The 16,192-nt window shown below is 54.3% G+C and overlaps 1 protein-coding gene across 1 annotated transcript in view; it reads left to right on the forward strand.

The window, feature by feature from the left end:
* Positions 1 to 16,192, forward strand: part of LOC119111362 (uncharacterized) — a 112,852-nt gene that overhangs the window by 45,790 nt on the left and 50,870 nt on the right. Inside the window, exons 5-6 of the mRNA XM_037235177.1 lie at positions 1,163 to 1,305; positions 9,824 to 9,950. Of these exons, the coding sequence (XP_037091072.1) occupies positions 1,163 to 1,305; positions 9,824 to 9,950 (270 nt within the window). The remainder of the gene's footprint in view (positions 1 to 1,162; positions 1,306 to 9,823; positions 9,951 to 16,192) is intronic.

Below are 16,192 nucleotides of genomic sequence, written 5' to 3' on the forward strand. Positions count from 1 at the left end.
GATGACATCCTACCTGGATCCAAATGTGGCAGAAGCATGTGTATCATGTTACCGGGTGGTACCAAGTACCGAAGATTGATATGAAATTCTACGTTGTAGAACGCATTGCAAGTTGTTTCGCTAAATGGTCGTCAATCCACACGTTTTTGCAGCATTTATTTCATTTTAGACTTGAAGCATTCGTTTGCTTGTGAAAGTGGTTTTCCGAACTCCCTCCAGCAGCGGAAACTGATGTTTTGTGTCGGAACTTACTCATGGCCGCTTTCATGGCCACTTACTCATGGCCGCTGGCGCTATTTCGTCTTTTCCCAAGCCGTCATAGCTGTACGATGGAGCTCAAGCGCGTCACAAAGTTAAGCGTCACGCGAGTGCGATAAGATGTCATGAACACGTAGCAGCATTAGTGCCGCGTGCCAGTGTGTTCAGCGCCCGGAGGCAGCTGGACGGTGCTATTCATCCCTATAGGAAATTTAGAGCCAGCGTTAGACATCCAATCCGTTGTATGCAAAAGTCCCGCATCGGAGACTTCGTGCTCGGGTTCTCGATGGAGTACCTTCCAAAACTTGCCTTTGCTGATTGGCATTTTCCACTGCGGACCTGCCGCGGACCCTGAAAGCCTGTCACGGACGGACGTCATGCTGACGCGTTCCATCAAACTTGCACGCCTCGGGGGAGCAGCCGAGCGGTGTCCATTTTAGCCTGATGGCGGCGGCCAGCGCCGCTGACGCCGGTCAGGTGGGGTACTGTCGGCGGTGGCAGGCGGACATCACGGGCTACTGGCGGCGGCGCGTCAGCCGGTCCGGCAGGCACGCAGCTCCGCCACCGCCAGACTCTGAGCGCCTGGTGCAGACACTGGGGACGGCCTCGGATGCCAGGCGGGTCCCGACGAGTGTTCGGGACAGGGACGTGCCTGCGCCAGAGATGTAGCTCGACACCGCTTCGATGTTGCACTGCCCAGCCGCCGTCGTTCCAACGCGTCCGCTCGGCCATCGCATCCGCACTATAGCTCACAGTAACTGGACAGCCGCCGTCGCTCCAACGCGTCCGCTCGGCCGTCCCACCCGCACTATAGCTCACAGTAACTGGACTGGAAGGCAACCTTTGCATGCCATTTGCAGCCACATCGCTTAGCCATCTGTGAAGGAGGACCTCTGCTTTGCAGGTCAGCCTCGCGTTTACGTCCGGCGGGCGAGAAAGCCGCTCGTGGACCTGCAGATGTCGCGACTCTCGATCATCTCCAGCAGACGCCGCGGGGGTCGCGCTGAGGACACATTCCAGCTGCCCCAGCTAGGGTCACCGTTTCAGGTCAGGAGTGTGGGATGGGGATGGGGATGGGGTGGGGGTGGGGGTGGGGGTGGGGGTGGGGGTGGGGGCAGGTCGGGAGTTCGAATCAGAGGCGATGCATGGATTGGAATGCAATCAGTCTTGACCAGGGGCGGAGCGTCAGGGCTGACAAACGGCCCTCGGATGGAGGAAGCCCCCCCCCCCAAGTGGCTGAATATGCCTTGTTTATGAGAGGCACGGTTTTCTTTGCTTTATAATTTTTTACTGGAAAAGAAACAAGAAGCTGCAGCAGGAACAACTCTGTTTGAATTTTAACGTCAGTTAACCGAAAAAATTAGGCGCTTAACAACCGCATGGAATAAATCACCGGCGCTCCTCATTGTACGACTCAATTTATTATTTCTGAGCCAAAAGAACTTCGGTGCTCGTCAAAAAGAACCCGTCAACGCAGTAACCAACGTGCGTTTGTCTGGCAATGTTCAACGTTCCGCCAGAATCGACGTGAGATAGATTATGCAACATAACCAGAATCGACTAATGAAATGGACTATTTGACATAGTTTTGAACATGCAGCCTCGTCCATGTCAGCAACAAAAGCCTCGAAGCCAGCGTTGTAGGACCCATAGACCGCGTGACGTCGGCCCCACGGCTAACATTGAGTGGAGGCCAACGGGCAGACGAAAAAGATGACCCATCTGAAAAAGTATTTTTGACTGACACAGGACATCATTTCATAAACTTAAAATGTGGTCCAAGAGTGTATTTCACCGGCGCAGTTTTTCAGTTGATAAGAACGGATTAGCCTTTACAGCATTGCGGAGTGGTGCTGGGAATTGTTGGTGTAACTGGAAGAGTAAAGGTGGAATTTCTATGCTTCGTGTTGCTGTGACAGCTTACCTGTCCGAAGGTCAAGCTCAAAATAAAAAAGAGATGCCCCGGGATAATCCTTGAACAGTATGAATTGATTTTGCAGGACATTTAGGGAAATTATTTCACAATGGTCGTTCTCGCGCGCACGGCGCCTGCCGCCTGGTGTTGCCTGCAGCGGCCGACGCCGTTCGGTTTTAAGGAGGCTGTAACGCCGGCCATCCCTGTTCTTGCTCCTGAGACTGTGAACCCGTAGGCACAATGCTGCTTGATGTGATTTGTTTCACCAGGCGATTTTTCAATATAATGAACGTTCGCAGGCAGACATGGGATGGCCTTTCCATTTTTTAATTAATTTGGACTCACCCTATTTAATACCAATGGGATTCAGTGAGACCACTGATATACCAATGATACCAATGAAAGCACTCGGAAGCACATTATCGTTGCTGGTAACGGGCTTAAGGGCCATTCCATTCCGTTACAGCGCCAGGTGACTTCCGCCTTCCATTCTTGTGGCCCGGGGGGTGGGGCCCCCTGGTCGACCCCGAGGCCCTTAGCGGGATAAGTCATACCACATTGGCCCCCTCCCAGCCGCAGAAGGCCTTCTGAACAGTGCAGCGAGCACCCGATCGACGCATAAGCCCTCATTGACGCCACAAGGTCCGTGATTGCCGCAGGTTATCCAATTATTGGTGCACAGACTCAAGTCAGGCATAACGGGCACATGGCTGGAATTGGGTTTGCGGGCCCATCGTTCGGTTATGGGCCCTGAATGACACAGGGCCTTTTCGTTTTCTCAATGTAACCCCTGATCTCAAAATATCAATGTAAATCTAATCTCAAATCAATGTACACTCAATCATAAGCTATCATGTTTTCTTTCATTGAGGGCACTAGGGCGAGAGGCTCTATGGTATTCGGGGTCCCGTCTCCGTCTCTGCTCAGCAATCCGTCTCCGTCCCTGTTCCCATGTCCCAATCGAGGCCCCTGGCTGACGCAGGACACACTGCTAGGCACCGTGGGTCAGTAACCGACACCGGGGCCCCGCATTTTACGGGGCTCCGACCAGTGAAAATCGCGGGTCCGGCCTGGTCCCTGTTCGGGAAAGTAGCCCCCAGAGCTCAGACCGACACGTAGCCAACGTTGGATGTCGACGGTCTCTGACTGACATAAAAGCCGGTACTGTCTCTGAGTCCTCAGTAAATGCAAAAGGCCCTCTGACTGATATTTCAGGCCACGGTCCTACGAGCCGGGACCCTTCATGAGATCCACAGCCAGCTCCTCACCCCTCAGCCTCCAATCGGGCCCTGAACGTCGGTGCCGGCGGACTCCTCGGGCCCGTCTTCAGACGTCGTTAAACTCTGTCTTTGGTCGATTCGGGGCTTGCAAGGATCCCCGTGAGGCACTGTGGGTCTCTGAAAGATGCAGGACAGTGACCAATGGAAATCGCTGGCCCGGCTTTCTCGCTGCTTTGGAAGTGGGCCCTCACACCCCTAACACGGAACCGATTGTGTGATACTGGTGGTGTCTGACCGATATATAGGTCCTCATCGACTCAGGGGGTCGCCAATCGGGACGAAGGCCATCTGACTGAAGTCCCGTCCCCGCAGGCCGGGCCACGAATAAAAATCCGGCCAGCCCTACATGCCCTTAGGCGTTCCAATCGGGCCCTTGATCGTCGGCCCAGGTCCGCCTTCCAGGCTTTCTTCGGGTCACCTGGAACCCTGGCTCTGGCCCACTCGGGGCCTCTTGGCAAAATGGGTTCCCTGTTAAACGCTATGGGTCTCTGACCGACGCTGGGGTCCCGACCGACGTATAAGGCTCATGCCGACACGGAGCCGACTGCGCATTACTGGTGGTTTCTGAGTAATATATTCTGACCTTATCGACTCACTGGCCTCCCGATCGGCGGGCAGGGTCCTCCGGCTGGTAATTAAGTGCCCGGTACTGCGAGCCGGGGATCCTGAACAAGACCTTCAACAGGCCTTTTGGACACTTCGACACTCAAATTGGACCCTAATTGTCATTCGGGCCCGTGGGGACCTAAGGGTGGAGTGAGAAGGGGCGGGGGCACGTGCCCTTGTGCCCCTTGCTTGCACCACGGACTCAACGTATGCTTCATCTCACACGCAGCTTTTAAAGGGGCGCTTTGACCATTCGTGTCACCAGGCCTTGTTGCGGAAATACCCCGAGTAGGTCACAGTTAATGTCGCGCGGTCAGACCGGCGAAGGTCCAGGGTGAGTCGTACTACAATAACTAATCCCCATTCGCTGTGGTGGACCGCGTTTGATGTCAATGGGCGGGCAGCACGCCAGATCTGACGAGGCCCTATACCCTCCAACGCTCCAGCTCTGACGAGGCTCTATACCCTCCAACACTCCAGCTCTGACGAGGCCTAGTACCCTCCAACACTCCAGCTCTGAAGAGGCCCCGTACCCTCCAACACTCCAGCTCTGACGAGGCCCCGCACCCTCCAACACTCCAGCTCTGACAAGGCCCTGTGCCCTCCGACGCTCCAGTTCTGACGAGGCCTTGTACCCTCCGACGCTCCAGCTCTGACGGGGCCCTGTACACCCCGACACTCCATGCCTGCCGAGCCCCCATACCCTCCGACATTCCACACCGCCATAGCTGCGTTCAGCGCTGCCTCACCGCCCGCCGCGACCGCGCCTGCCTGTGACGATGACCGTCCTCCCTCCATCGGACCCGACGCCCGTCCTCCCTTCATCAGACCCGACTGCCGTCCTCCCTCCATCGGATCCGACGACCGTCCTCCCTCCATCGGACCCGACGACCGTCCTCCCTCCATCGGATCCGACGCCCGTCCTCCCTTCATCAGACCCGACTGCCTTCCTCCCTCCATCGGATCCGACGACCGTCCTCCCTCCATCGGACCCGAAGTTCATTCTCCCTCCATCGGACCCAACGCCCGTCCTCCCTCCATCAGATCCGACGACTGTCCTCTCTCCATCGGACCCGAAGACCGTCCTCCCTCCATCGGACTCGACGACCGTCCTCCCTCCATCGGATCCGACGCCCGACCTCCCTTCATCAGACCCGACTGCCGTCCTCCCTTCATCAGACCCGACTGCCGTCCTCCCTCCATCGGATCCGACGACCGTCCTCCCTCCATTGGACCCGAAGTTCATTCTCCCTCCATCGGACCCGACGCCCGCCCTCCCTCCATCAGATCCGATAACCGTCCTCTCTCCATCGGACCCAAAGACCATCATCCCTCCATCGGACCCGACGACCGTCCTTCCTCCATCGGATCTGACGTTGCCGAGGTTGCATGCGCCGAGGCCGAGCTCTGGTCGCGTGTCTCTGCAGCCGCCCGGCGGCCTTAGGTGGCTGCTCCTCTTCCCGCCTGCCGCCCGTTTGTCTCGACCGCATGCAGATGCGACCAGCGGCGCCATGTCGGCCGGCCCGGGCCGGGCTGATAGCGCGTCTGATTCGATTAGGACCAGTGGAGACACCCCACCGGCACTGCCGCCACCTGTTCGCGCCTTTTACGGCACCACACGGGCCACGTGCGCTGCCAAAACCGCCCGCCGACCGCCACCAACGCGCCAGCCCGCCGGCGTGGTTGTTTTCCAGGCTCGCGAGATTAATGGTGTGTAGGTTGCGCGTGATGTAAATTCTTTCGTTTGTTTTCCTTGTTTGTGTCACTGTATGAATGGTGGGCCTATTAACAAATGCATGGACAAAGGGTAACTTTTTTCATTATTGTGTCGCCTTGGGATTATCGCAAGCATTAGTTTTTTGCCGCAGAAACACGTCATTATTCCTTCTATCGACGGCGAGCAGAGGAACCAAGTAACCATGGGTCAATGGTGATTAGGCGGTCATGACCCGCATTACACACACACACACACACACAACACACACACACACACACACACACACACACACACACACACACACACACACACACACACACACACACACACACACACACACACACACACACACACACACGCGCGCGCACACACACACACACACACACACACACACACACACACACACACACGCGCACACACACACACACACACACACACACACACACACACACACACATACACACACACACACACACACACACACACACACACACATACACGCATGCACGCACTCACGCGCACACACGCACGCACGCACGCACGCACGCACGCACACACACACACACACACGCACGCACGCACGCACGCACGCACGCAGTTTCGCTGCCATTGGAGCAGCTTTTGCTCATAACCTTATACCTTAACACACCAGAAGTCATAGTGGCCAATCATGGCATGCTATTTATAAAACGTTTCAAGTCAGCGCTATGCTGCTGTGAGACAGAGACAATTAAGGATGGAAGTACCGGTTTACATGTTTTTGGACGATGAGTAAAACTTGCTTTCTTTAATGAGGGTGAATAAAACGGGCTGTCATGAAGCGCATCAGCATTGTTGAAGGTCTTTCCGACATCAAAGGTTACACAAGGTACCCGAAAAGCTAACATCTGCATGTAACTTCAGGACACTCTGGGACCTGCAAAATAATTTGTACAATGTTGCACTTTATCACGACCCGAGAGCATGTTCTTGTGCCTCAGAATCCTGCCGGCATGACAAGGGACCAAAGGTAAGTCACACCGAGGAGAGGGACCAAGGTCGAGGCCCGCCAAATCCGTGCCATGTCAGGAGCAGGCCCCTCATTTGACCTGTTTTAATCTTCTGGCTCACATTTTATAAAGAAATCAATGGGTCAGCCGCATCCACTCATAACCACAAGTAAGTGTGGCATATCGCGTTCGCTCATTACCTGTGAGCTGGCCTCATGTGATTTCCAATGATAAGCGTACATTACCCTATTTAGTGTGACTGCCGCTGACAAATAGACCAGTCGAGATGTCATGCACACCATGTCCTCTCGCATCATATGCCATTTGGCAAGCATTCTTTCTCAGTGTTCCTTGAATTATTGCTCGTCAGGAGTAAATGATGATTATCAGGGACGCAGGCAGGGGGACGAAGGATACAGAGGTACAGGCTCCCCATCCCGTTTGCCAGGGTTTTGGGTCCCTTATGCTCTTGGAACCGAGGATCAATAGACTGATTGGAGGGCCCGAAGGGTCCGAATGGCTGGCCGGAAGTCGTATTAACACGCGCTTGCGTGGGGGGAGGCAAAATATTTCAGTCTTAAATGAAGCTTTTCATCTCTGAGATAGTTTCTCAGACAGTTTGACGAATGAATTTAGGACAAAGACAACTGTCAATGACCTTGGGTCAGGTACTGAGGTCACACGGGGGTCGAAACCGGTCTGCCTTTTTATTGGATGATTTTCTTAATGGGATAGTTTTTGATGCCCATTTCGAATTTCCTGGTGACAGGGACGACAGCAGACATCCTCCCTGAACTTCTTGAAAGCCATAGGAGGTCGCTGACCCAATACGACGCTGATCAATTTTTTGTTTTGAAGAACACGCCGCCTAGCGTAATCATTGAAGGTTGTCCGAATTCAAAACTAAAGTAATATCACCTATATTTGGCCACCATAAGCTTGTTAGGGTCAAAAAAGGTCGCTGACCTGCATTGAACCCATATTATATTTGGCTTAGAACAGGCATCTAGGCTTGAGGCGGCTGCATGAGAAGATCTGGGGCACTTTGGACACCAATCTGGAGTTTGACCTTGTTTGGTCGTATTTGGCCTTGATATTATGACCTAGAAACCTCAAATTTCGATACAAACTAGCTCACATCTCGCATACCTACCATGAGAATTAAGTTTTTAACTCTCTTAGTTTTTTTTTTAGTTTTCAGAGAGGTGAACTTGACCCCCACTCGAGCGCGTCGTATCCAACCGGCCACCCGGGCACGTGTTACGGAACACCGGCATGCAGGACCACGCCGTAAAATGCCAGCCAGGGGACCTCACGCGTCGGTCAAGATCTCACGGGACCCTCATGTCCTCTTGGCCAGTCAGAGACCGCCAACAATGAGCAGCGGGCTCCGTGCCGGGCTGGACCCTGGGGGCCGATTTCTCCGAGCAGACAAGGCCTGGACCGTAAATTGCATTATTCGGTGTCCCTGCAACAATGAGGGGGCTCCTATGTCGGCCAGGGCCCACATTGGCTAATGGGGGCTCTGTTTTGGAAACGGGCTCTGGGTCTGCCAGGTGCACATTCGCCCAGCAGTGAGAGGGACAAGGCCTTGAATGTGAGACAGCCTGCTGCCTTGGGCGGGGCCCTCTCGCATTGAAGTGAAACATGGAGGCTCGGGATCAAAGAGCCGGCAATAGAGGATGGAAGAGCCCCGGGTCAGTCAGAGGCCCAGGCACGGAACGGTGCCCCGCCCGCCCCGTTTCAGCCAGGGGCCTGGTTAAACCGAACTGGAGTTTTTGACTTATTGGACGCCTTACGCCGACAATAACAAATACAGTAGCATCAATGGGGGCCTCCGCGTCGATCTGTGGGAACTGCCCCGCACTCAGTTCGCACAGCTGCCAACTCCTCGGCCTTACTGAATTCTATACAATCCTACCTATTGTTGAAGATCTGTAGTTTTTCCCTTGGAACTACATTTTCACTCCTAAGTTCTATACACACACTATGCACCTTCCCTAGCTCCTCCTCACCATCTCCCGGTTAATAAGCTCACACCTGCATTCACACTTTCTTGCCCTAGTACTGATTCAAAATAAATAAACGAGCACTTAAACCACTCAGAACTCTGTTTGACAAGCTGGTTATAACTCGAACTTTAAGTAATCTTACACTATCTTCTGTTAACTCCGAAAACGCTACCTATGTCTGGTCAATGAAGAACTACACAGCACAGTCAATGCTCACTTAAACCGAAAAAAGCTATTAAGCAATGCAAGTATATACTTATAGCTTGAGTACCCTGGCTGTAACTGATAATGCCCTAGAACCTGTAACACCACCTATCATCTAAAGCCTAACTTTATCACTAAGCTGATGCCCACCACACTTCAAAACTGACAAGAAAATAGGCAGAGGCTTTCCTCATCAACAAAAAATGGTCCAAAACTTAAAGCAACCACCCTCAAAATTCATATACACCTTTCTATTTCTTAATGTAACTTAAATTAGTAAGTGCACTTGCGAGGCACGTTATTCACGCAGATACGACAGTAGCAATAACTTTGTTCTAGGAGAGAAAAGACAACAGGAGAATGGAGATATAGATGCGTTGATCTTTCGGCAACATGACTCTACCGAATTATTATAGATATATTATATGCTATAATATATTATAATTAGCAGAATTATAACGCGGAAATACACAAACTTAAGCTGTAATACGCCCTGAGACTCACACCGCACGACCAACGCTGCTCAACTTCACGCGCCGTTGCTCGTGACAAGCTCCGGAGGCCGATCTGCGACGTTATTACAGCGTCATGAATGCCTGGGTGACCAGGAAAAAGTCTCCTCGAAATAATCTGTACATCTTTGCGCGGTGTAGCTCAGAAACTAAAATGCTTCACGTCTTAAGAAGGGTAGAGCTGTGAACTGCACCGAATGATCTTAGCCATTTCACTTCAAAATCCCATACAAATGTGGAACACCCCTTCGAACCGATGATGGCTCAAAGGCCGCACGCGGGGTTGTGTCTCGCAGCGGGAGCGTTTACGCAGGCCATCGCCTGCTCCAGGTTGTCATCGAAGGCGTCCCCGCCGCCGACCACGTGACCGATGCTGCCGTCGTTGACGTCACCCTGATGCATGGAGACGAATGCGGCGCGTCTGCGGAGGTATCGTCCGGGCCACGATTCACCGAAGGTGAGAGGCGGCGGGCAGTGTGCACCGCCGGTGACAGAGGCGGTGGACGCTGTGCAGCGCCGATGATGAGAGGCGGGGGGCGGTGTGCAGCGCCGATGATGATAGGCGGGGGGCGGTGTGCAGCATCGATGATGACAGCCGACGGGCAATGTGCAGCGTCGATGTGAGGCAGCGGGCAGTGTGCAGCGTCGATAATGAGAGGCGACGGACAGTGTGCAGCGCCGATGACAGGCGGTGGGCGCTGTGCAGCTCCGATGATGAGAGGCGGAGGGCGGTGTGCAGCGTCGATGATGAGAGGCGACGGGCGGTGTGCAGCGTCGATGGTGAGAGGCGACGGGTAGTGTGTAGCGTTGATGTGAGGCAGCGGGCAGTGTGTAGCGTCGATGATGAGAGGCGGTGGGCAGTGTGTACCGCCGATGACAGAGGCGGTGCGTGCTGTGCAGCGCCGATGATGAGAGGCGGAGGGCAGTGTGTACCGCCGATGACAGAGGCGGTGCGTGCTGTGCAGCGCCGATGATGAGAGGCAGAGGGCAGTGTGTACCGCCGATGACAGAGGCGGTGCGTGCTGTGCAGCGTCGATGATGAGAGGCGGTGGGCAGTGTGTACCGCCGATGACAGAGGCGGTGCGTGCTGTGCAGCGCCGATGATGAGAGGCGGAGGGCAGTGTGCATCACCGATGGGGAAAGGTGGCGGGCAGAATGCACCGCCGATGGGGAGAGGCGGCGGGCGGTGTGCACCGCCGATGGGGAGGGGCGGCGGGCGGTGTACAGCGCCGATGGGGAGGGGCGGCAGGCGATGTGCACCGCCGATAGGGAGGGGTGGCGGGCGATGTGCACCGCCGATGGGGAGAGGTGGCGGGCTATGTGCACCGCTGATGGGGAGGGGCGGCAGGCGGTGTGCACCGCTGATGGGGAGGGGCGGCGGGCAGAATGCACCGCCGATGGGGAGAGGCGGCGGGCGGTGTGCACCGCCGATGGGGAGAGGTGGCGGGGCGGTGTACAGCGCCGATGGGGAGGGGCGGCAGGCGATGTGCACCGCCGATAGGGAGGGGGTGGCGGGCGATGTGCACCGCTGATGGGGAGGGGCGGCGGGCGGTGTGCACCGCTGATGGGGAGGGGCGGCGGGCGGTGTGCACCGCTGATGGGGAGGGGGCGGCGGGCGGTGTGCACCGCCGATGGGGAGAGGCGGCGGGCGGTGTGCACCGCTGATGGGGAGGGGCGGCGGGCGGTGTGCACCGCCGATGGGGAGGGGCAGCGGGCGGTGTACAGCGCCGATAGGGTGGTGTACAGGCAGGCGATGTGCACCGCCCATAGGGCGAGGTGGCGGGCGGTGTGCACCGCCGATGGGGAGAGGCGGCGGGCGGTGTGCACCGCCGATGATGTGAGGCAGCCAAGGAGGGGGAGTGGTAGGGAGGGGGAAGGGGCTGACAGGCGCCGGGTGAGCGAGGGGATATGTGCTAGCCGGCGTGAGGGGCCCTGTGCCAGCGCTCCAGTTTCCTGGCGTCTCACTCATCACTCATCTGGAGTGGAAATGACATGGCGTCTGACACAAATACGGTGAGGAAAGACCTGGCGTCTGAAACGGCTGTGATGAGGAGTGACCAGGTGTCTGACACAGCTGTGGTGGTGAATGTCGTGGAGTCTGACACATCTGTTGCGTGACTGCACAGTAGAAAGTCATCCGGCGTCTGTCACATCTTTGGTGAGGTTGGTCTCTTGAAGCTGCTGGGGGAAGGGGAGCAGAGCCTGACAGCTACGGCGCGGGGGACCGGGAAGAGGAGGAGGAGGGGGGGGGGGGGGCGGAGTGGTGCCACCGAGGCTGATGTGGCTGCGGCGGGAGGCGAGTACTGGCCGCACGGCCGGGCCGAGAAGCCGCATTGACGCCCTCCCCCCGCCCCCCACCCCACCCCCCACGGAGCCATTGTTGTCAGAGAGGTGACACAGCAAGACTATTCGGCGCAAGCAGCACCGATCGCGGGGTAGAGAGAGGACCACAGCGGCCACCATGGGCTGCGTCCAGCCCTTGCCCTGATCTGAACAGCACCCATGAAAAAGCTGCGAGGCTTCGCAGGCGCAATGGTGTCGGTGGTTTCTGTTCTTTTCCTCGATGGCTTGGATTGTTTATTTTCTGTCACTTCAGAGGACTGGTGTGCTGAGATTGCGGCGCAGACGATAACCTCTAGCCTAAATGGCCTAAGTTGAGCAAGAGCTTACTGTAAGCCCTGGGTCAGACAGCTTATGGTGGGTTTAATCGACTCGTGAAACTCAACGAAGTGGCCGGCGGCGGCAAAGTCACCCTTTCTGGTTTAGAACGCCCTCAGAAGGACTCAACCACACGTGGACTAGTCCGCTGGGTGGTTCACGAGCTACAGCATTCACGGAATCTAGCAGAAGGGCTTAACAGAAGATGCTAATGGTTGCATCCTTACAAAAAAGGCTTTCAAATCTTTGCATTTCAAGGTCGGACAACTGCACGCGAGGTTGTTGTGAAACCTGCACAGTGCTTTGTAACATTCATGATGTGATCTCCCGTGACTATCTTATTTGTTTTTGCTCTTTCGTGCTATACCTGTAGATCCTGAATGCATGCATTGTCGTGTTTTATTATTCACCGCACCACAGCTGTGCCGTGGTGTCCCACGTAGGACTCATCCAAGATGCAGCCGTCTTTTGGCACTATTTTTCATTTCTTAGAGAGCTGATTACCGCAGGCCTGATGCGTCACAAGCTGAGTCGATACCGTTGATGTGAAACATTAATAAGCAGTTTGGCGAACATGGGTTTGGTGTCATTTTGTTAATGCCGAGTTCTAATGTCACCGAATGATATCCTGTGGCAACAGTGATTTATCACTGCCCACAAAGAAAATGAAAACCTTTACCGGTTGCAAGATGTCACAGATCGTCCAAAGCAGTTTAGATTACTCGTGAAATGGGCCTTGAAACCAGGCCTCGAAATAAGACAATCTGGTTGTCCTCAAAAGCTAGGGCATACACGATTCTTCACAGGGATCACAGCTACGCGAACAGTGCAGGGCCTGCTCACAGCGCAATCGCAGTCCAAGATTTCGGGCGTGTGGTAATAGTGACCAGCGTTGAAGCGTTCCACCAATAGTGGCCACTTGGCTGACTCAGAATGTCGCCAATACTCCGCCCACTTTCTACGGTTATAGGCTGTTTATTTGCGGCCGCTCGGCCAGCGGCGAGATAGCCACGCGATGCGGCGGATTCCCTTGATTCCCTTGAGTTCCTGCAGATTCAAGACGCGCATCGAGTCGAGATTTTCCCTAGACCTGCTGCAACAGGCGTAAGTAATAACAGTCTGGAATACTATGGGTCAAATTGTGTTAAATTGGCTCACCTCGCACCCCTCTTCGGCGTTGCCCACCGGCTAGTCTGCTCAGGTGGTCGTCAATCTTGAAAACCTAGAATGCCAGCTCCAGGGGACCTAGAATGTCATTACAGTGTTTGTGAACCATTCAGAGGCTACAGTGGAGAGAGTCCGGTGGTCTCAACTGTTGCCTGCTGAAAACTACTGTTGAATCGCCCGGTCAGTGATTGATCCGCCTTCTGACACACTGCTGGACATCGTTGCGACAAACCCCTCAAATCAAGTGGCGCGCGCCCGGTCGACCCGGTGTTACCCCGATAACCGACACGACTACACTGCCGTGCCTCGCTTCAACGGCTGGATCAGACGGACCGGCCGCACCGCCCAGCGAGGACGCATGCGGATGATGGACCGAATGGCTTCCATCAGCAGCCGGTCAGCTCCGGTTAGAGTCCCGCTCTCTTGTCACAGTAGACCGCTGGGGTATCCGCGTACAGGTACGACACGTGGAGCACCTACTTCTTGGTGGAACGCGACGGGTGCTCACAGGCCGGCGGCAGATTCTGGAGCTTGGTGGCCAGCGTGACTACAGCAGGTATCTGAGTCGGCAGTGTCCGCGGCTGTGCGGAGAGACCAGGCGGCTCACCTGCTGCGAGGGGGAGAACAGCAGCTCGCCTGCGGTGAGGCAGAGACCAGGCGGCTCAACCTGTAGCGAGGCAGAGACCAGGCGGCTCACCTGCTGCGAGGGGGAGACCAGGCGGCTCGCCTGCGCGAGGCAGATACCAGGCGGCTCACCTGTTGCGAGCGAGAGAACAGCGACTTACCTGCAGCGAAGGGAGAGAACAGGCGGCTCACCTGCAGCGAGAGAGACCAGGCGGTTCGCCTGCTGCGAAGGGAGGGAACAGGCGGCTCACCTGTAGCAAAGGGAGGGAACAAGCGGCTCACCTGCAGCGAGGGTTCGACAGAGCGGGGCCGAGCAGCGTCTAGCCGCACAGTGGCCCATCATCGGCAGCAAGGAAGGTGTGTCAGCGCCCAGTGCTGCACCGGACGCGCTGAATGACTACTGTGTCAGTATCGGCCCCCATCACTGCCACCAGTGTACCCAGACCTGCGACACCGGTGCCGGAAAAGCTGTCGCCGAGTAGCAGCCAGCAGCTTCAGACATGAACTGGTCGACATCGGATCCGATACGGACGAGCCCTTATATTAATCGTGCTAGCCATGCTGATAAATTTGCCGCCTGGATCACTGAATTTATTGGGCACTGACTTGATCAATACGGACAAGACGTAAAAATGTGAAGTTCCCCCTACAGTTGTTTCAGTTTTTTGGCAGTTTTTGACCACGCCACTGATCTCGACGACCCGAGGGTGTGGCTGGTATCAGGTGCAATGTTGATGTGACCTGCTTCAGAGTCGCGGTAACCCGCGGCATAATGCCACAAGCGATGAAAGCCTGACCCATTAAGGCTCATCACTGGATCTCGGCAGTGAATGGGTGGAATTTAAAGATGGAAGAAATATTATTGAAATCAGACAAAGTCAAACTCCAGATTGGTGTCCAAAGTGTTCCCGGACTATTTCGTGCAACCACCGTGAACCTTAAAACCCTAAAAAGCTCACTAGTTCTCATCTAAGAGCGGTAACCTTGTTTAACCTTTCAAAGGTCAAAGTGACCCAAAAGCATACAAGACTGTCTTTATTTTTACATTTGGATAAGCATCAAAGATGGCTCCAAGCAGTATATGCCTAAAAACAAAACGTTGGTCTGAGTCATTTTAAGTCAGTGACCTACTCTGACCTTTCAGAAGTCCATGGAAGATATATAATGCGGTTCCTGTAAATAATAAATTTAAAGTAAGCACTAAAAACTACCCCGTGCGACAACCTCTAGAGTTCAAACAGGCTAGTTTTGACTTTGGTCTGACTTTCATATCTAACCCTCGGCCAATGGAATGTTTTCATTCAATTATTGCGTTGCTTAAGATACTATCTCAGATATATACTAATTTGTCCAGCACTCTGCTGTTGCATCAGACTGAACAATTCTCTAGAAATCCCCAAGTTTCCTGAATTCATGGCATAGCTTTGACCGACCGAAGGTCAGTGACCTTGCGAAGTACATCTAAATTTGTATACCAAACGATCAGCTGTCCAACTGTCTACATCTATGCGAAATTTGGCGCGGCTACGCTGCGCCGCTCGGACAAGTTTTTGTAGTTTTTGGTGCTCATTTCGAATTTATTGACATCAGGAAACGCATTATATTCCTTCCATAGACCTCTTGATGGTCAGAATAGTCCACTGACGCAAAATGACCCAGGTCAACATTTTGTTTTTAGGAACATACTGGCTAGCGTAATATTTGTCGCTTATTCAAATGCAAAACTAAATCAGCCTTGTGTGATTTTTGTCACTATGGTCTTGAGAATGCAAACAAGGTCACTGGCCTTAAATGAGTATGTGGCCTTTTGCTTCGAATATATATCAAGGTTCTGGGGCGCTTTAGGCACCAACCTGGAGTTTGATGTGGTTTCCTATTCAGCTGGGTGGCTGCCCCTCCTAACCAGGAACGTAATTTGCCACTTTTATTGATCAATTTTGCATTCATCAGTTTGGGGGCTCAGCCCCGAAATGAATTTTGAGAAACTACGCCCCCCCTGCTCTAACTGTGAGTAGAAAATGGGTCAAATCTGGAGATAAAACTTTCATCTACATTTTGCAGGCAAGCCCAGTCATTTTTATCTTGCTTCCCCTCCCTTCCTTCACCCCTCTGTATTTTGCAAAGCTGCATCCCTGTAGCCCACGTTTACCAATTAGCATGGTCGCACAAGCACCTTAAAACAATATCACTTTTGGTCATGTGACGTCATCGCACAATCGGCTAGAAACGTTCGCGACCTTCACAATCTTC

The sequence above is a fragment of the Pollicipes pollicipes genome, unplaced genomic scaffold (assembly GCF_011947565.3).
Source record: "Pollicipes pollicipes isolate AB1234 unplaced genomic scaffold, Ppol_2.1 Scaffold_7261;HRSCAF=8764_pilon_pilon_pilon, whole genome shotgun sequence".
NCBI classification, from domain to species: domain Eukaryota; kingdom Metazoa; phylum Arthropoda; class Thecostraca; order Pollicipedomorpha; family Pollicipedidae; genus Pollicipes; species Pollicipes pollicipes.